Raw genomic sequence first — 22,044 nt, forward strand, 5'->3', positions numbered from 1 at the left:
TCAGACATGTCTGTCAACTATTATTTCACTCAGTGGCAGTCAGAAATAAAGAAAAAAAAACAGAGAATATATTTCATGCCATGATCATGAATAATGATTTTTCAAAAATTAATTAATAAAGAACCAATACATATACTTTTAGTGTTTTTACCGCATTTAATAGTAACACAATAAATGAGTTTTAATAACATTAGAATGCAATTCAAGACATAAAACAGAACCTATTTGTCCTGTTTGATAAGGCACAAGGAAGAGGGCTTTCTGGGATAAAGGGGTTCCCACAGCATGTGAACACATATCTGATTTGTCTCTGGTCAGAGGTGAGTACAGCAAAAGATAGGCCTGAGAGGAGGTGAGAAGGAGCAATTAGGGATGGTGTATATAGGGGAGCTTTGATTAACATCAACGAAGCTCACAGTTCTAGCTTCACAATCCAGGAATAATCCTACATGGTTGGTAGGTCTTGGGACATACTGCAGTGTAAGTGGGGAGGTGGTAAAGAGGCTGCACTGAATGTCATTCTTAACACACCCAAGACTAAAGAGTCCCTCCTCTCCATGTATATTTCCATTCTGATTCGTCCCTTTCCAATACTTATTACAGACACCAAAGGCCCAATTCCAAGAGTCCCCCACATGGACCTCCCAGTAATATTTGCCGGAGGTGAAAGTCTGAGCACCCCATGCAAGAAAACTTCTAGGTGTTGCAGTGATATGGGGCGCATTTTGACGGTCGCATCCAATACAAATGCTTCTCAAATCTCCACGTCGGAAGATATGACTGTTGGCTTCATTATGAGGCAGAGTAATATCCACTGCAAAATAAATAAATAAATAAATAAATAGAAAGAAAGAAAGAAAACATGCATAGGCATGTGTAGACAAGCAAAAATTGTTCTATCAAGCAGTTAATTTACCAGGAAACGTAAAGTCACAAGGACACTTTTGCTTGTAACTTCTAATAAAGTATAGAGATGATTAATATTATTTACAAGACAAACAAAACGCTAACCACAGATATTAAAAATGTTTTGAAAACTTACATACTGAGAGCCAAATGTAAGACCAACTTCTTTCAATCCAATTTTCAAAGCAAAATTTGCACATTATATGCCCTAAATGCTATGCTGTTATCAAGATCATTATTTAGAAATGTTTCTTATTCTTAAAAACTAGTGCTATCATTTTGGAAAGAATGTGAAGATTTTCAGTTACTCAAGAACTGCTCTAGATAACTGGATAAAAATCCATAAGTACATGTCATAAGTGATCATTTAAAGCAGATTTCTGCAAAATCTTTTACCAGTCTCTCTGTGGCCCTCCATGCTAGCTTGGGGCTGAAGCTGGATTTTAGACTTAACATGTAGCTTTTCATACTGCAGTTAAACTGAACTTCTTTTTGTTTGTAATTTTACTTGTATTCACAAAATGATTTCTTTTTATTTTTACCCATTAACTAATTTTCTTGGAAATACATAATATATATCCATTAAAAAAATTAAAAAACCCCAAGACTCTCCAGTGAACTATATTCCCCAAAAGAACAGTTCTTAGCTGTTCAAATGAATACACCAAAGAAATGTAAAATTTTGTATTTAACATTAAATAACTCACCTTCATTCTGAGCATTGTTCCATTTGCTCCTTTTTTAGATTTGCTACACTACTCCTTTTTCCCATTACATTACTCAGTACATATGAGGCCATAATGTATTTGTTTTTCACTATCTTTTAAACTTAATGCTATAAATCTGACTATACAGACACAGATACAAAAGGGTTGCACGATTATATTGTTCACTTACGTCTATAAAGTAGTAAAATATTTGATAAAGGGTGAAATATTACCTATGTGTTCCTAACAATAATAAAATTTAGATAGTGGGAGTGCTGCCTGTGGGTGGAGACTTACCTCGGAATTGGTTGAGCCTGTCCCTCAGTCCAGTGATGGGCCCTGCCCTGAGCTCTAGATTCAGAGGCTGGGGCATGTGCAGCAGCACGGACTCACTCCTGCAAGGAAAAACCTGCAGTTATAACATCTACAGCCATAAAATAAATAAAAATCACTACTTGTGTTTAAAAGACATTTCATGAGAATCCTTTGAACCCACAAATTTGATAATTCAAAAATTATTCCTTCCTTTGTGAAATTAATTTCTATTTACAGTTTCCGAATTTTAAAGCATAGTGGGAGAGTCTGAGTCAGAATTCAGTCTGATCTTTCCTATTTTTTGCCCCAGATGTTTAAGGTTCCTTAGCCTTATGGCCTTGAGAATATTTAGAAACGAAATTCTGAGTTCCACTTCTTGGCAGACTCCCCTGACACCTTTGTCTGAAATAGCGGGGTTCTGGGGAGACTGCTGCATCTGCTGCTTCCTTTTCAAGATAAAGAATGTGAAACTTGTCCTAGGCAGCTAGACCTGCCTTTTAGAAACAAGCTTCCCTAGGGACTTATACAGTTCTAACACTCCACAGTTTTTTCAATCTATTTTTCAGAACTGTTAACTGATATGTGTATAGGTATGAACAACAAATCATCAACTTTTTCACTGCTAAAATACTTCTCCCACTTCTCTCCTGCTTCCTCGGGTGACTTTCTCACCATCCACAAAACAAAACTTCATCTTTCACCTATGCAGGCTTTTAAGCAATAAAACAAAGTCAGGAATAAACATGTTTTTTTAAATTTTACTTCACTATTTATTTATTTATGTATTTATTTACTTAGTGGTCTTGTCTTTTCTGGTGTGGGAACAAAAGTAGATGCAAAAAAGAAATAAAGTAGTATCAATATCTTAATCATTTATGCCATGACTTTGGTAGAGCCTGCTTTGATATTCGTGGAAAGTGAAAGAACATATGCTAAAATCCAGGTACACTCTCACCTGTGTAACATGTCTCCAAAAGCCTGTAAAAAAAAAAAGAAAGAAAGATTTAGTGCAGTTCACAAGATGCATCTTTCATTAAGTTCAGTGTGAAATTTGGAGTCAGTTCCTCAAGATATTATTTCCCTACCATCTTCTCTTCTGCAAAGCATTTTCTATTTCTTCTGTAACGAAAAACCCAGTCAGTCGTATTGTCACTAATTAATGTCCTGGGAAAGTCTGAGTCTTGAAGACATTCTCTAAAGAAGTGAAGGGAGAAGAGGCCCAGAGAGTCTATGCTCCATGGTAACCTCGAATAACCTACTCAGTCATCTTTCCCAGAACCTATTACCCAAATGAGTGGATCCCAAAATAATATTAATGTGAGCCTAGATTCCCAAAACTTCTGATCTTGCCATGTCCTCAAATTAACCTAAATGTAAATGAATCACTCACTATTTTATACATGTTTGACAACCCAAAATGTATGATTGACTTAGTTGGGGAATAGTTATTGGGGCTGTTACCTTGACCATTCCACAAAGTTTTGTGGCTGGTGGATAAAGTAGGAGGGATCTTTGGCCTGGTAGAATCCCTTGGCGGGGCTATACTCTCCCAACAAAGTAGCATTAGTTATGCGAATGTGTTTTTGGAAACACATCATGGAAATAAAGGTAGGGAGATGCATTTCAGCCATGAGGAAAATACTTATACATGTGAATATTCAAAAACCTGAAACCACATTGTGAGTTTGTACCTGAAGCAGCTCCACATCTGGTTTATGGCACATTTTCATCAGCTCCGCATACGTTCCTCTTAAGATCTCCCTCCTGTGAGCCATTTTGGCTTTACTTAAATGAAGTCGATGAAAGATTTCTTTCCCCTTCTTTTTCAGCATCTCCAAATTATGTTTTTCTTCTTCATGATGAAATGCAGGCATCTTCTGATACTCAGCTCTAATTGCTTCTAGCCTTAAATTCACATAATCCTGCAGTGATAATGGGTTAGTCAAAAGAGAAATGTATATATCCATCTCCTATTAAATCTCACTGATTCCTTTTGTCTCTCGAACATCCAATAGTTTAAACCTCAGTCTTGCCAGTTCTTAGAATCCACAAATTTTTTTCCTTTCCTTTCTTTCTGCATAAAGATCAACATAGATGTATCTGACCAATTACATTAAATTTATTCAAGATAATGAGTGTTCTAAGATAGTTGGAAATAAAAAAAAAACCACAATTTGAATTTCTCTATTCCAACCCATATTTATGGAAAAGTAAGAACAGTTCATGCTTAAGAGTTGGAGTATAGAGCTATAGTTACTAGAAACGAAATAATTATTTCTATTTCTGAGATACGTAACAAGTTGCCTAAACTCATTATATGTGAAATGACCTTAGACTAACATGTCCAGCTAAATGCATTTCGCCCAGCAAAACCTATCCTAATAAGGCTGCATTTATGATTTGGCCATCTTTGTCTCCCTGAATTCATTTCCTTCCATTCTTTTTCTAAGTCAACCCAATCTGAAACATAGACTTCTTTGTGGTTCCCCAGGCCTCCAAATAAATATACACAAACTCAAAATTACTGCATATACTGTTCTCTCCAACTGGAATTTTACACACACACACACACACACAAACACACAAACACACATATACATATACATGTATACACACTCATGGTCCGCATATATATCCATACACACTTTCGTGCTCCCCTTCCGCTTCGAAACTTTGTTCAATTTGAATTTTTCAGTGAGTCTTTTTTTCTGACCACCCTATTTAAAACTCAGACACTAATCTCCAGTTTCTGGCCTCTATTGTCCTTTTCTACTTCCCTGCTTGATTATTCTCCAACAAAGAACCTACCACACTTGAACACATCATGTATTGCACATATTTGCATGTTGACCATTTTTGCCTCTCTCATTTGGATTGTACAATTTGTGAGGACAAAGATGCTTTCTTTCTTCTATACTGGCAAATTTTCTAATTTAGTATTCAACATAGACTAGGTTCTTATGAAATACTTTTCAACACACTAATATTAGCTATCATACCCTCAGAGTATACATCCACAAAGAGAAAATCATTTTTAATATTTTTCTGAAGTCCTCAGAGTTCTTCTCCTTATATTTAGATACTAGTTCCCATATTTCGGACATGTTTGCATGTCTCCCTCAAGACACAAATCCATATTTCTCACCACTTTTCTCATCATATGTTATGTAGTATTCAATATTAATTAGTTGAGATTCTTAATTTCATGGTTGCCCTAGATTTCCCCTGTCACTCTTTCTGCCTCAAATTTTCCATGCAATTCCAAATACTACTTGTCCACCAGCATTCAGATTAATGCTGACCCAGGCTCAGAAGGTTCACTTGAGCTTTGCATGACTGCCAAATAACTCTTATGCCCAGCATTTATCCAACCAGCACATATAGAATGCTGTGAGATGGCCCAGTATCTTGTATCTGTTGGTGTATAGCTACAGGTTTGTATGAAAACAAACCAGCATGCTTTGGGTGACTTCAGTAGTTTTCTTAGAAATCCCATCTAACCGTCACACTATTCTACATAGGAAATGAGGCCACTTTTTCTCAATGTTTTCTTTTCTTTTCTTTTTTTTTTTTTTGGCTCCCAGAAACATTACGGTTTGATATCAAGTTCCTATTTTAAGAGTCACCCATTTGCCCACCATAAGTTCCTGGAGAAGGTAGACTAGTACAGGACTAACCTTCCAGTGGCTGATTCTGGTGGTTTCCACGTTCAGGTTTCTCTGATTTTCACAAGCTTTTTCCCATAAAGACTGCATTTTCTTTAAAAGCTTCTCCTGCAAAAGAGCCATAAATTGAAGCACCAGTGAAGACAATAAAGTAACATGCAGACCGTTTCATAGGGAGGGGGCCCAGAATGAGAGACAAATAAGTCCCCAGTAAATGGCATTTCTTCTGTTTCCCTTCTGCTTCGTCAAATCTCAGAGGTTTGAAGCTAAGAAAGCCCAAAAGAGAGTTGCTTAAAGGGACTCAGAGTTGGCTTTACCCAATCTCCGAGAAAATAGGCCCACAGGAATTTCATGTGTCCTTTATAGAAATAGATCTTCAGAGGCATCACTTACCCGGTGTTCCTCAGCAGCCCACTCAGCGGGACAGTGTCTGTGATACCGGTGCTCCTGAGAGCTGGAGCACAGCAAACAGAGCAGGCTCCTGTCCACTTCACAGAACATCTTCTTTGTCTCCCTGTGAGTGCCACACATTTGCTCCTCAGAGCTCAGGAATAGCCAGACACTGGCTTTTCTGGCACGGGAAGCCATCTTCTTCAATCGAATGTTAGTTTTGAGGTTTCTCTGCTGTGTTGTCTTCAGGCATTCAAAGCACTGAGTAAGAACTGGGATGTCTCGCCAGTTGAGGTAGAAACAGGGCCTGCAAAAGCTGTGCCCACAGTCTATGGTGACCGGGTCTATGAAGTAGTTCAGGCAGATGGGGCAGGTGAGTTCCCTCTGGAAGACTTGCAAGATTCCAGAATTCATGTTTCTGAGGAAGAAAGAGCAACATGTCATTTTGGGGTCTGGGTTGATGAAAAGCTTCTGAACATGTGGAGATAAGTGATAGCTATAGTTTCTTCTCTTGACAGTGTTCATTAAAGCACAGCAAACTATTTCTTCTGTAACAAAAATAAAAATCTCACACAGAGAGTCTCCCGGCTTTATAGTAGATATTACTGACTAGATGACTCACAACCCCTTCTACTCCTAGTGCCTGTCTGTAACACAATACCAATCTATTCAATTTCCCATTTTTCTGAATGTGGATCTGGAAATTGGGTTTGATTCTAAGTGGCCTAGAATAAATTGTAGTTGTTCCTATTCTTCTTTCATATAACTGCCGAATGAGTATGAAAGAGTGGGAAAAACTGCCTTGGCCAAAGAAATACGAGGAGATGGCTAGAGGGTCCTATGATATATTTTGAGAGAGAGACACAACAGTGGGGCAGCAAACCACCATGGCACATGTTTACCTGTGTAACAAGCCTGCACGTCCTGCACATTTATCTCAGGACTTAAAATAATATAAAATTAAAGTAAAATAAAAAAACCAAAACCAAAACGAAATAGAAAAACCAATCAACCAACCAAATAAACAAATAAAAAACAGCAATTAAACCAATTTAGGTTGACTAGAAGAGAAAAAATCGTTAAAGATATTGGGCCTTTTTATTTTCTCGTGGATTAAATTAACTTCTCCTAGGGATACCCAGGCTCTGAACTAACATATAGTAGGATTTTTGTTAAACTTAAAGAGGTGTAATTATATTTCTATGGTGTGATGGTGAATTTAGGTACCAATCTGACTGGATTAACCAACACCTAGGGAACTGGTGCAGCATTGTTTCTGGGTGAGTCTGTGAAGGTGTTTCCAGAGGAGAGAGACATGTGAGTTGGTGAGCTGAGTGGGACCATCATCCCTCAATGTGAGTGGGCACCATTCAATCAGCTGGTAGCTCAGATAAAAGGAAAAGGCCAGAAGAAAGGCAATTTCCTCTTTCTTTCTCCTGAAGCTGGTTCTGAGGCTTTCAGCCTTGAGCTCAGTCGAGATACCGGTATCCTCAGGACATCAGCTTAAAGACAGCCTACATTAGAACTGCTCAGACTCCATAATCAAGCAAACGAATTTTCCTGATGAATTCCCTCTCGTGTAGAATCATGTGTAGCTTGAGGACAGATATATGTTCTGAGAAATGTGTAAGGAGGTTTTATTTATTTACTTTTTGAGATGGAGACTCACTGTGTCACCCAGGCTGGAGTGCAGTGGTGCAATCTCGGCTCACTGCAACCTCCGCCTCCTGGGTCAAAGCGAGTCTCCTGCCTTAGCCTCCTGAGTACCTAGGATTATAGGAATATGCCACTACACCTGGCAAATTTTCTCATTTTTTTTTTTTTCCAGTAGAGATGAGGTTTCGCCATGTTGGCCAGGCTGGACTTGAACTCCTGGCCTCAAGTGATCTGCCCGCCAAGGCCTCCAAAAGTGCTGGGATTACAGGCATGAGCCACTGTGCCTAGCCGGGCGGTTGTATTGTTTTGACATGATAGAATATACTTATACAAACCTAGATGGTATAGCCTGCTACACACCTATGGTATACAGTACAGCCTGTTGCTCCTAGACTACAAAACTGTACAGCATGTTCTGTACTGTATACTGTAGGCAATTGTAACACAGTGGTAATTATTTAGTATGTAAACATATTTAAATACAGAAAAGGTACAGTAAACACACTGGTATTATAATCTTATGTGACCACCATGTGTGGTTTATGGTTGACTGAATTGGCTCATGAATGTCTCTCTACATGTATACATATACACCCTATCATTCTGTCTGTCTGGAGAGCCCTGACTAATATATAAACTATGGTCTTTAGCAATTTTAAGTCCTTTTCTTTACTCTCCTTTATTTGATAACACTGCTGAATTTTAGTGAAAGAAATGAAAAATCTTACAACTGTAAATATTCTCCAGAGGTCATCTAAGTCATTTTAAGGAATTTTTCATAGTTTAATAAGATTAAGACTCAAGTGAGATGGCAACCACCATCATGTATCAAATTATATCTTATATATGTATTTGGTCAAAAAATTGTGTTTTGATTTCCAAACTAGGATGTTTTGGGGAGCTTTCTCATTTTTTTCAGTTTCACTATTTTGCATCTCTCATCATTACCTTACTAATTTAAAGCTATGTGTAAATGCTGAATGAATGGATTAACATTCATTAACGTCTTCTCAATTCAATTGTATAATATTAATACACTCATTACACATATATTTACACACACCTATGTGTACATACATGTATAAATATCAACTCCATATATTCATTATGCATACATATCTGTTGCAGCAAACACTAGATATTTCCATTTTTTCAAAACTATATTGAAGAATGATAGAAAACGCAAAATAACAACAATTAGTATCCTCATAATTCATGAAATCTATAGTAAGAATATGAATTACAAATGGTATCATTGTGTAGATTTAAGATAATGAGATATTTTTAACACTCTAATTTATTATTTTGTAAAGGAAAGAAGATATAATTTTATCAATATAAGTTTCACTCACCTCTGGGTTCTTTGAAGCGTTCCCACAATGATTCTTCGAGAAATAATTCTGTTAAGTACTCCTCAAGGTCAGGAGCTCATTCGCCGCAGTACTGAGTTTCAGAGGTCACCAAAACACAGCTCCCTCTAAGTGCGCTCCTTCTCCTTTGGAGAAAACTGAGCTTGTCTCTTCTATGTCCTTTTATAAGAATCTGTGAAGACCACACCCACCTCTTTAAGTGGGTGGAGTATTGAGAAAGGTTGAGACTAAGATGATTAGGTTTATGCAGTATTTAGATCACACCTTTGCACCGCTGATTAAATTATCATCACTCCTTAAAAAACCAGACATCTATACACAGCAGCTCTCCTGTGACTGACATTCTTGGTTATTTTCTTGCACGATGCAATTTTCTTCCTTGAGTCAATTGATTGACTCCTGGAAAGTGGTGTAAAAATTGGTTCCTAATAAAATTTGCAATTTGAAAATATTCTATCTTGAAGCAGACCAATGGTTAACAACTTTGCAAAACCAATATTTATACCCTTGATAAAATATTTGATTGCTAATGTGTTGGCTGCTGGATTTCTCCCAACAGAGAAACATCTTCAGAGTTATTCTTCTCTGCTAAGAGAACATTTCTTTTTTGTCTCCTGGTCTCTGTATGTCTGAGGAACCCTTTTCTATGTCATCTGGTAACTTCTCATTTTATTTTTTCCTTGTATAATTTTGGACCAGCCCATGCCATCTTTTCCTCTCATTCTTCCCTATAAAGCAATGAATTTTGTAAAATAAGCAAAGAAAATGGGAAGAAGAGAGGAAGAGGATATCAGTGAAGAGGATGTCATGCTGGACACCGTGTTGTTCTTGGCACACACTGCATGCAATCCTCACTGCCATCAGCAGGGTGGCTTTTATTCTCACATTTTTTTTGATCTATCTAATAATGGGAGGGGAGAGTAACACTATCAGTGTCCCTCACCCAGTAAAATGCAGATTTTTATTAAGAGGCTGTGCCTTGCTCTGTTGCCCAGGCTGGAGTGTAGTGGTGCAATCATAGTTCACTGTAGCCTCGAACTTCTGGGCTCAAGGGATCCTCCGATCTCTGCCTCCCAAACATTGAAATTATTTGCTTAGCTCTTACTGGATCTGACTACCAAGTCTACCGTTACATATACGATATTATTTCCATAGCTCCACTTATACATTTAGTTAAATAGTTTTCAAAATAATAACATTTTAAAGCTAAATGAAGTCAATATGATTTTCAGTTACAAAGTAACACGAAATAAAAAATAAACATATCCAAATAAAAATTAAACGGAAATAATAAAATATCTTTAAAAGAACAGTATTTCTATAATTTTCCTTCTTAATTTTTAAACAACAGAGTAAAACAGATCAACTTCACAATTTAACTGAAAGATGATTTACAGATTGTCTGAAAACACTAACTAAAGCCAATAAAACTTTCTCTAGCCACAGATATGACAGCCGTGAACACTTTAGGGTAACCAATTGTTTTGTCTATTCTCAGTTTAGAGCAGAAGGACCCTCAGCTGCCGACCAGTGGGACATGACAATGCCAAGAAATCTGGGCCACAAACCAGGCCATTCCCCTGAAAATTTGCTGTAGCTTCCTTGGAGCTAAAAAGCCAAGATTCCCAACAGTACCCATGGGCAGAGGGCTTAGGTACCTGGTCAGTTACCTCTCTAACCACTCACTGCTGCATCAAGCAAGAAAATAACCAAGAATCTCAGTCACAGGAGAGCTGCTGTGTATAGATGTCTGTTTGTGGCAGGGGGTCAAGGTATTCATGCTGCAGAAGACAAGCTGGAATCTCCCTCCACTCCCATTTCGACCCAACCAAGGGCTCTGATTCCTTTCATAAACCTGCCTCTAGTCTTCCCCACCTTTCTCTGTTCCTATCCCCTCTCTAATTGCTGGATGAGGCTGTGCTGCTGCAGCCGACTGTCTGGCCCCTGAGCATTACATCCCCATACTCCAGGCCTTTATTCATCACCAAAACAGCAAGGTACTGGTATAAAAATAGGCACATAGACCAGTGGAACAGAATAGACAACCCAGAAATGAACCCAAATACTTACAACCAACTGATCTTTGACAAAGCAAACAAAAACATAAAGTGGGGAGAGGACACCCTATTCAACAAATGGTGCTGGGATAATTGGCAAGCCACATGTAGGAGAATGAAACTGGACTTTGTGGCATAGACAAACTTTCTTATTGTTATTCAATGAAACACTCACGTAGGACCTACTGGGAAGGTATTTTGCAGATGTAACGAAAGGTCCTGCTCTTGTAACTAGCAAGTGTACTCAGGTAAGCCTGACTTCATCAGTGAAAGTCCCTTAAAGAAAGACATAGGCATTCCTTGAACAACATTTAAAATAGCGAATGGGACTGTAATCTTCCAATTGCCCCCTACTGACTTTGGACCAAAGCTTTGAATCATGACCATTGGGATCCAGCCAGCTGAGGATTTTTCTTCCTAACTGACTTTAACAGGGATCTCATACTTGCTCAGGCAGCCCATCAACTGTGGAAACTGGTTCCTTGCACTTAATTCATATGTGAATCTCCCTAAGTATACATATATATTATGGGTTCTGCTTTGATTTTTGAACCTTGACAGACTTTTTGAACCTTGACAGACATAGGGCTGACAGATTTGTCTTCACTGTTCTGACACTCTTGAATATAAGTCTTGTTGGGGCTATTGGCAAAGAATTCCTCTGTCAGAATATATTTGAGTAGCCGCTTCTGAAATCTCTTTTCTTTTTTAAATTGTCACATGACGACAAAAATATTTGTTATAGAAAGAAAAATATAATCCATCCCTATCATTTGGATTCTGTATTTGTGAATTAGCCTACATCCTAAAACTTGTTTATAATCCCCAAATTAATTACTATATTGCATTTCTAGTCATGGCAGAACACCATGCACCATGTGGAGAAAAGCATTAAAATAATAACTCGTATTTCACCCACGAGATTGGCAAAGGTTTGTAAATTCAATAAGAGACCTCAAATTAGTAGAGTTATTTGGTTAGTCAGTGATTTCTCTTAGAGTGGTAGAAAACAAAAAAAGTTTTATCTTCCTGTTGGACTTCTCTTCGAATATCCTATAAACGTACTAAAGCAGCATTTAAGGCTGGACGAGGTGGTTTATGCCTGTACTCCCAAGCATTTTGGAAGTCCAAGACGAGAGGATCACTTGAAGACAGGAGTTGGAGAACAGCCTGGCCTACAAAGCCATACCCTGACTCTATGAAAAGTTTTAAAAAAACATTAGCCAGGTGGGATGGTTTGAGCCTGTAGTCCTAGCTACTTGGGAGGCTGAAGCAGGAGGATCCCTTGAGCCTTGGAATTCAAGGCTGCAGTGAGCTATGATTGTACCACTGCACTCCACAAGGAGACAGTTTCTCTAGAATAAATAAATGCACCCTTAGAGGAATGCCTGTATCTTGGATGAAGCTCAATAAACAGTATAAAATGCAACTTAGTTAATTTCCAGAGTGTGTCAAATCTGATAGGATTTATGTTACATATGATTCATTTCAGTCATGTTTTTTTAAGGAGTGATGATAATTTAATCAGTGGTGCAAAGGTGTGATCTAAATACTGCATAAACCTAATCATCTTAGTCTCAACCTTTCTCAATACTCCACCCACTTAAAGAGGTGGGTGTGGTCTTCACAGATTCTTATAAAAGGACATAGAAGAGACAAGCTCAGTTTTCTCCAAAGGAGAAGGAGCGCACTTAGAGGGAGCTGTGTTTTGGTGACCTCTGAAACTCAGTACTGCGGCGAATGAGCTCCTGACCTTGAGGAGTACTTAACAGAATTATTTCTCGAAGAATCATTGTGGGAACGCTTCAAAGAACCCAGAGGTGAGTGAAACTTATATTGATAAAATTATATCTTCTTTCCTTTACAAAATAATAAATTAGAGTGTTAAAAATATCTCATTATCTTAAATCTACACAATGATACCATTTGTAATTCATATTCTTACTATAGATTTCATGAATTATGAGGATACTAATTGTTGTTATTTTGCGTTTTCTATCATTCTTCAATATAGTTTTGAAAAAATGGAAATATCTAGTGTTTGCTGCAACAGATATGTATGCATAATGAATATATGGAGTTGATATTTATACATGTATGTACACATAGGTGTGTGTAAATATATGTGTAATGAGTGTATTAATATTATACAATTGAATTGAGAAGACGTTAATGAATGTTAATCCATTCATTCAGCATTTACACATAGCTTTAAATTAGTAAGGTAATGATGAGAGATGCAAAATAGTGAAACTGAAAAAAATGAGAAAGCTCCCCAAAACATCCTAGTTTGGAAATCAAAACACAATTTTTTGACCAAATACATATATAAGATATAATTTGATACATGATGGTGGTTGCCATCTCACTTGAGTCTTAATCTTATTAAACTATGAAAAATTCCTTAAAATGACTTAGATGACCTCTGGAGAATATTTACAGTTGTAAGATTTTTCATTTCTTTCACTAAAATTCAGCAGTGTTATCAAATAAAGGAGAGTAAAGAAAAGGACTTAAAATTGCTAAAGACCATAGTTTATATATTAGTCAGGGCTCTCCAGACAGACAGAATGATAGGGTGTATATGTATACATGTAGAGAGACATTCATGAGCCAATTCAGTCAACCATAAACCACACATGGTGGTCACATAAGATTATAATACCAGTGTGTTTACTGTACCTTTTCTGTATTTAAATATGTTTACATACTAAATAATTACCACTGTGTTACAATTGCCTACAGTATACAGTACAGAACATGCTGTACAGTTTTGTAGTCTAGGAGCAACAGGCTGTACTGTATACCATAGGTGTGTAGCAGGCTATACCATCTAGGTTTGTATAAGTATATTCTATCATGTCAAAACAATACAACCGCCCGGCTAGGCACAGTGGCTCATGCCTGTAATCCCAGCACTTTTGGAGGCCTTGGCGGGCAGATCACTTGAGGCCAGGAGTTCAAGTCCAGCCTGGCCAACATGGCGAAACCTCATCTCTACTGGAAAAAAAAAAAAATGAGAAAATTTGCCAGGTGTAGTGGCATATTCCTATAATCCTAGGTACTCAGGAGGCTAAGGCAGGAGACTCGCTTTGACCCAGGAGGCGGAGGTTGCAGTGAGCCGAGATTGCACCACTGCACTCCAGCCTGGGTGACACAGTGAGTCTCCATCTCAAAAAGTAAATAAATAAAACCTCCTTACACATTTCTCAGAACATATATCTGTCCTCAAGCTACACATGATTCTACACGAGAGGGAATTCATCAGGAAAATTCGTTTGCTTGATTATGGAGTCTGAGCAGTTCTAATGTAGGCTGTCTTTAAGCTGATGTCCTGAGGATACCGGTATCTCGACTGAGCTCAAGGCTGAAAGCCTCAGAACCAGCTTCAGGAGAAAGAAAGAGGAAATTGCCTTTCTTCTGGCCTTTTCCTTTTATCTGAGCTACCAGCTGATTGAATGGTGCCCACTCACATTGAGGGATGATGGTCCCACTCAGCTCACCAACTCACATGTCTCTCTCCTCTGGAAACACCTTCACAGACTCACCCAGAAACAATGCTGCACCAGTTCCCTAGGTGTTGGTTAATCCAGTCAGATTGGTACCTAAATTCACCATCACACCATAGAAATATAATTACACCTCTTTAAGTTTAACAAAAATCCTACTATATGTTAGTTCAGAGCCTGGGTATCCCTAGGAGAAGTTAATTTAATCCACGAGAAAATAAAAAGGCCCAATATCTTTAACGATTTTTTCTCTTCTAGTCAACCTAAATTGGTTTAATTGCTGTTTTTTATTTGTTTATTTGGTTGGTTGATTGGTTTTTCTATTTCGTTTTGGTTTTGGTTTTTTTATTTTACTTTAATTTTATATTATTTTAAGTCCTGAGATAAATGTGCAGGACGTGCAGGCTTGTTACACAGGTAAACATGTGCCATGGTGGTTTGCTGCCCCACTGTTGTGTCTCTCTCTCAAAATATATCATAGGACCCTCTAGCCATCTCCTCGTATTTCTTTGGCCAAGGCAGTTTTTCCCACTCTTTCATACTCATTCGGCAGTTATATGAAAGAAGAATAGGAACAACTACAATTTATTCTAGGCCACTTAGAATCAAACCCAATTTCCAGATCCACATTCAGAAAAATGGGAAATTGAATAGATTGGTATTGTGTTACAGACAGGCACTAGGAGTAGAAGGGGTTGTGAGTCATCTAGTCAGTAATATCTACTATAAAGCCGGGAGACTCTCTGTGTGAGATTTTTATTTTTGTTACAGAAGAAATAGTTTGCTGTGCTTTAATGAACACTGTCAAGAGAAGAAACTATAGCTATCACTTATCTCCACATGTTCAGAAGCTTTTCATCAACCCAGACCCCAAAATGACATGTTGCTCTTTCTTCCTCAGAAACATGAATTCTGGAATCTTGCAAGTCTTCCAGAGGGAACTCACCTGCCCCATCTGCCTGAACTACTTCATAGACCCGGTCACCATAGACTGTGGGCACAGCTTTTGCAGGCCCTGTTTCTACCTCAACTGGCGAGACATCCCAGTTCTTACTCAGTGCTTTGAATGCCTGAAGACAACACAGCAGAGAAACCTCAAAACTAACATTCGATTGAAGAAGATGGCTTCCCGTGCCAGAAAAGCCAGTGTCTGGCTATTCCTGAGCTCTGAGGAGCAAATGTGTGGCACTCACAGGGAGACAAAGAAGATGTTCTGTGAAGTGGACAGGAGCCTGCTCTGTTTGCTGTGCTCCAGCTCTCAGGAGCACCGGTATCACAGACACTGTCCCGCTGAGTGGGCTGCTGAGGAACACCGGGTAAGTGATGCCTCTGAAGATCTATTTCTATAAAGGACACATGAAATTCCTGTGGGCCTATTTTCTCGGAGATTGGGTAAAGCCAACTCTGAGTCCCTTTAAGCAACTCTCTTTTGGGCTTTCTTAGCTTCAAACCTCTGAGATTTGACGAAGCAGAAGGGAAACAGAAGAAATGCCATTTACTGGGGACTTATTTGTCTCTCATTCTGGGCCCCCTCCCTATGAAACGGTCTGCATGTTACTTTATTGTCTTCACTGGTGCTTCAATTTATGGCTCTTTTGCAGGAGAAGCTTTTAAAGAAAATGCAGTCTTTATGGGAAAAAGCTTGTGAAAATCAGAGAAACCTGAACGTGGAAACCACCAGAATCAGCCACTGGAAGGTTAGTCCTGTACTAGTCTACCTTCTCCAGGAACTTATGGTGGGCAAATGGGTGACTCTTAAAATAGGAACTTGATATCAAACCGTAATGTTTCTGGGAGCCAAAAAAAAAAAAAAGAAAAGAAAAGAAAACATTGAGAAAAAGTGGCCTCATTTCCTATGTAGAATAGTGTGACGGTTAGATGGGATTTCTAAGAAAACTACTGAAGTCACCCAAAGCATGCTGGTTTGTTTTCATACAAACCTGTAGCTATACACCAACAGATACAAGATACTGGGCCATCTCACAGCATTCTATATGTGCTGGTTGGATAAATGCTGGGCATAAGAGTTATTTGGCAGTCATGCAAAGCTCAAGTGAACCTTCTGAGCCTGGGTCAGCATTAATCTGAATGCTGGTGGACAAGTAGTATTTGGAATTGCATGGAAAATTTGAGGCAGAAAGAGTGACAGGGGAAATCTAGGGCAACCATGAAATTAAGAATCTCAACTAATTAATATTGAATACTACATAACATATGATGAGAAAAGTGGTGAGAAATATGGATTTGTGTCTTGAGGGAGACATGCAAACATGTCCGAAATATGGGAACTAGTATCTAAATATAAGGAGAAGAACTCTGAGGACTTCAGAAAAATATTAAAAATGATTTTCTCTTTGTGGATGTATACTCTGAGGGTATGATAGCTAATATTAGTGTGTTGAAAAGTATTTCATAAGAACCTAGTCTATGTTGAATACTAAATTAGAAAATTTGCCAGTATAGAAGAAAGAAAGCATCTTTGTCCTCACAAATTGTACAATCCAAATGAGAGAGGCAAAAATGGTCAACATGCAAATATGTGCAATACATGATGTGTTCAAGTGTGGTAGGTTCTTTGTTGGAGAATAATCAAGCAGGGAAGTAGAAAAGGACAATAGAGGCCAGAAACTGGAGATTAGTGTCTGAGTTTTAAATAGGGTGGTCAGAAAAAAAGACTCACTGAAAAATTCAAATTGAACAAAGTTTCGAAGCGGAAGGGGAGCACGAAAGTGTGTATGGATATATATGCGGACCATGAGTGTGTATACATGTATATGTATATGTGTGTTTGTGTGTTTGTGTGTGTGTGTGTGTGTGTAAAATTCCAGTTGGAGAGAACAGTATATGCAGTAATTTTGAGTTTGTGTATATTTATTTGGAGGCCTGGGGAACCACAAAGAAGTCTATGTTTCAGATTGGGTTGACTTAGAAAAAGAATGGAAGGAAATGAATTCAGGGAGACAAAGATGGCCAAATCATAAATGCAGCCTTATTAGGATAGGTTTTGCTGGGCGAAATGCATTTAGCTGGACATGTTAGTCTAAGGTCATTTCACATATAATGAGTTTAGGCAACTTGTTACGTATCTCAGAAATAGAAATAATTATTTCGTTTCTAGTAACTATAGCTCTATACTCCAACTCTTAAGCATGAACTGTTCTTACTTTTCCATAAATATGGGTTGGAATAGAGAAATTCAAATTGTGGTTTTTTTTTTATTTCCAACTATCTTAGAACACTCATTATCTTGAATAAATTTAATGTAATTGGTCAGATACATCTATGTTGATCTTTATGCAGAAAGAAAGGAAAGGAAAAAAATTTGTGGATTCTAAGAACTGGCAAGACTGAGGTTTAAACTATTGGATGTTCGAGAGACAAAAGGAATCAGTGAGATTTAATAGGAGATGGATATATACATTTCTCTTTTGACTAACCCATTATCACTGCAGGATTATGTGAATTTAAGGCTAGAAGCAATTAGAGCTGAGTATCAGAAGATGCCTGCATTTCATCATGAAGAAGAAAAACATAATTTGGAGATGCTGAAAAAGAAGGGGAAAGAAATCTTTCATCGACTTCATTTAAGTAAAGCCAAAATGGCTCACAGGAGGGAGATCTTAAGAGGAACGTATGCGGAGCTGATGAAAATGTGCCATAAACCAGATGTGGAGCTGCTTCAGGTACAAACTCACAATGTGGTTTCAGGTTTTTGAATATTCACATGTATAAGTATTTTCCTCATGGCTGAAATGCATCTCCCTACCTTTATTTCCATGATGTGTTTCCAAAAACACATTCGCATAACTAATGCTACTTTGTTGGGAGAGTATAGCCCCGCCAAGGGATTCTACCAGGCCAAAGATCCCTCCTACTTTATCCACCAGCCACAAAACTTTGTGGAATGGTCAAGGTAACAGCCCCAATAACTATTCCCCAACTAAGTCAATCATACATTTTGGGTTGTCAAACATGTATAAAATAGTGAGTGATTCATTTACATTTAGGTTAATTTGAGGACATGGCAAGATCAGAAGTTTTGGGAATCTAGGCTCACATTAATATTATTTTGGGATCCACTCATTTGGGTAATAGGTTCTGGGAAAGATGACTGAGTAGGTTATTCGAGGTTACCATGGAGCATAGACTCTCTGGGCCTCTTCTCCCTTCACTTCTTTAGAGAATGTCTTCAAGACTCAGACTTTCCCAGGACATTAATTAGTGACAATACGACTGACTGGGTTTTTCGTTACAGAAGAAATAGAAAATGCTTTGCAGAAGAGAAGATGGTAGGGAAATAATATCTTGAGGAACTGACTCCAAATTTCACACTGAACTTAATGAAAGATGCATCTTGTGAACTGCACTAAATCTTTCTTTCTTTTTTTTTTTACAGGCTTTTGGAGACATGTTACACAGGTGAGAGTGTACCTGGATTTTAGCATATGTTCTTTCACTTTCCACGAATATCAAAGCAGGCTCTACCAAAGTCATGGCATAAATGATTAAGATATTGATACTACTTTATTTCTTTTTTGCATCTACTTTTGTTCCCACACCAGAAAAGACAAGACCACTAAGTAAATAAATACATAAATAAATAAATAGTGAAGTAAAATTTAAAAAAACATGTTTATTCCTGACTTTGTTTTATTGCTTAAAAGCCTGCATAGGTGAAAGATGAAGTTTTGTTTTGTGGATGGTGAGAAAGTCACCCGAGGAAGCAGGAGAGAAGTGGGAGAAGTATTTTAGCAGTGAAAAAGTTGATGATTTGTTGTTCATACCTATACACATATCAGTTAACAGTTCTGAAAAATAGATTGAAAAAACTGTGGAGTGTTAGAACTGTATAAGTCCCTAGGGAAGCTTGTTTCTAAAAGGCAGGTCTAGCTGCCTAGGACAAGTTTCACATTCTTTATCTTGAAAAGGAAGCAGCAGATGCAGCAGTCTCCCCAGAACCCCGCTATTTCAGACAAAGGTGTCAGGGGAGTCTGCCAAGAAGTGGAACTCAGAATTTCGTTTCTAAATATTCTCAAGGCCATAAGGCTAAGGAACCTTAAACATCTGGGGCAAAAAATAGGAAAGATCAGACTGAATTCTGACTCAGACTCTCCCACTATGCTTTAAAATTCGGAAACTGTAAATAGAAATTAATTTCACAAAGGAAGGAATAATTTTTGAATTATCAAATTTGTGGGTTCAAAGGATTCTCATGAAATGTCTTTTAAACACAAGTAGTGATTTTTATTTATTTTATGGCTGTAGATGTTATAACTGCAGGTTTTTCCTTGCAGGAGTGAGTCCGTGCTGCTGCACATGCCCCAGCCTCTGAATCTAGAGCTCAGGGCAGGGCCCATCACTGGACTGAGGGACAGGCTCAACCAATTCCGAGGTAAGTCTCCACCCACAGGCAGCACTCCCACTATCTAAATTTTATTATTGTTAGGAACACATAGGTAATATTTCACCCTTTATCAAATATTTTACTACTTTATAGACGTAAGTGAACAATATAATCGTGCAACCCTTTTGTATCTGTGTCTGTATAGTCAGATTTATAGCATTAAGTTTAAAAGATAGTGAAAAACAAATACATTATGGCCTCATATGTACTGAGTAATGTAATGGGAAAAAGGAGTAGTGTAGCAAATCTAAAAAAGGAGCAAATGGAACAATGCTCAGAATGAAGGTGAGTTATTTAATGTTAAATACAAAATTTTACATTTCTTTGGTGTATTCATTTGAACAGCTAAGAACTGTTCTTTTGGGGAATATAGTTCACTGGAGAGTCTTGGGGTTTTTTAATTTTTTTAATGGATATATATTATGTATTTCCAAGAAAATTAGTTAATGGGTAAAAATAAAAAGAAATCATTTTGTGAATACAAGTAAAATTACAAACAAAAAGAAGTTCAGTTTAACTGCAATATGAAAAGCTACATGTTAAGTCTAAAATCCAGCTTCAGCCCCAAGCTAGCATGGAGGGCCACAGAGAGACTGGTAAAAGATTTTGCAGAAATCTGCTTTAAATGATCACTTATGACATGTACTTATGGATTTTTATCCAGTTATCTAGAGCAGTTCTTGAGTAACTGAAAATCTTCACATTCTTTCCAAAATGATAGCACTAGTTTTTAAGAATAAGAAACATTTCTAAATAATGATCTTGATAACAGCATAGCATTTAGGGCATATAATGTGCAAATTTTGCTTTGAAAATTGGATTGAAAGAAGTTGGTCTTACATTTGGCTCTCAGTATGTAAGTTTTCAAAACATTTTTAACATCTGTGGTTAGCGTTTTGTTTGTCTTGTAAATAATATTAATCATCTCTATACTTTATTAGAAGTTACAAGCAAAAGTGTCCTTGTGACTTTACGTTTCCTGGTAAATTAACTGCTTGATAGAACAATTTTTGCTTGTCTACACATGCCTATGCATGTTTTCTTTCTTTCTTTCTATTTATTTATTTATTTATTTATTTTGCAGTGGATATTACTCTGCCTCATAATGAAGCCAACAGTCATATCTTCCGACGTGGAGATTTGAGAAGCATTTGTATTGGATGCGACCGTCAAAATGCGCCCCATATCACTGCAACACCTAGAAGTTTTCTTGCATGGGGTGCTCAGACTTTCACCTCCGGCAAATATTACTGGGAGGTCCATGTGGGGGACTCTTGGAATTGGGCCTTTGGTGTCTGTAATAAGTATTGGAAAGGGACGAATCAGAATGGAAATATACATGGAGAGGAGGGACTCTTTAGTCTTGGGTGTGTTAAGAATGACATTCAGTGCAGCCTCTTTACAACCTCCCCACTTACACTGCAGTATGTCCCAAGACCTACTAACCATGTAGGATTATTCCTGGATTGTGAAGCTAGAACTGTGAGCTTCGTTGATGTTAATCAAAGCTCCCCTATATACACCATCCCTAATTGCTCCTTCTCACCTCCTCTCAGGCCTATCTTTTGCTGTACTCACCTCTGACCAGAGACAAATCAGATATGTGTTCACATGCTGTGGGAACCCCTTTATCCCAGAAAGCCCTCTTCCTTGTGCCTTATCAAACAGGACAAATAGGTTCTGTTTTATGTCTTGAATTGCATTCTAATGTTATTAAAACTCATTTATTGTGTTACTATTAAATGCGGTAAAAACACTAAAAGTATATGTATTGGTTCTTTATTAATTAATTTTTGAAAAATCATTATTCATGATCATGGCATGAAATATATTCTCTGTTTTTTTTTCTTTATTTCTGACTGCCACTGAGTGAAATAATAGTTGACAGACATGTCTGAATGGAGTTAAAATCAGTGGAAGAGAGTCGGGATCTTTTGCTTCATGCAAAAACTTGGAGTGAAGTGTTAATGATAACTGGGAAGTGTTGTTTTTCTTTCTCTTTATGTAACTATATTGCACTTATCCATCATGTTTCATTGTACTAATCTATCCTTTGAGTTAATAT

The 22,044-nt window shown here is 37.7% G+C and overlaps 2 protein-coding genes across 3 annotated transcripts; one reads left to right on the top strand and one right to left on the bottom strand.

Annotated features, from left to right (window-relative positions):
* Window positions 1-259: 259 nt before the first annotated feature.
* On the bottom strand, window positions 260-9,067 carry LOC129523488 (tripartite motif-containing protein 49D-like). The gene is made up of 7 exons (XM_055355364.2): window positions 8,992-9,067; window positions 5,987-6,401; window positions 5,606-5,701; window positions 3,620-3,850; window positions 2,884-2,906; window positions 1,911-2,008; window positions 260-814 (listed from the first exon to the last, which is right to left on the bottom strand). Exons 2-7 carry the CDS (start codon window positions 6,395-6,397, stop codon window positions 315-317), a joined length of 1,359 nt encoding a protein of 452 aa, XP_055211339.1. The 5' UTR covers window positions 6,398-6,401; window positions 8,992-9,067; the 3' UTR covers window positions 260-314.
* Window positions 9,068-15,476: 6,409 nt separating this feature from the next.
* LOC101153544 (tripartite motif-containing protein 49D) lies at window positions 15,477-21,737 on the top strand. Of its 2 annotated transcripts, XM_031016145.3 has the most exons (6): window positions 15,481-15,891; window positions 16,177-16,272; window positions 18,028-18,258; window positions 18,972-18,994; window positions 19,870-19,967; window positions 21,064-21,737. In XM_031016145.3, the coding sequence occupies exons 1-6, from the start codon at window positions 15,481-15,483 to the stop codon at window positions 21,561-21,563; spliced, it is 1,359 nt and encodes a 452-aa protein (XP_030872005.2). In that variant the 3' UTR covers window positions 21,564-21,737. The 2 variants fall into 2 exon arrangements, with proteins under 2 accessions (XP_063566885.1, XP_030872005.2); XM_063710815.1 differs by lacking the exon at window positions 18,028-18,258 and having other exon boundaries at window positions 15,477-15,891; window positions 21,064-21,618.
* The last annotated feature ends 307 nt before the right edge of the window (window positions 21,738-22,044 follow it).

The sequence above is a fragment of the Gorilla gorilla genome, chromosome 9 (assembly GCF_029281585.2).
Source record: "Gorilla gorilla gorilla isolate KB3781 chromosome 9, NHGRI_mGorGor1-v2.1_pri, whole genome shotgun sequence".
Classification (NCBI taxonomy): Eukaryota; Metazoa; Chordata; class Mammalia; order Primates; family Hominidae; genus Gorilla; species Gorilla gorilla.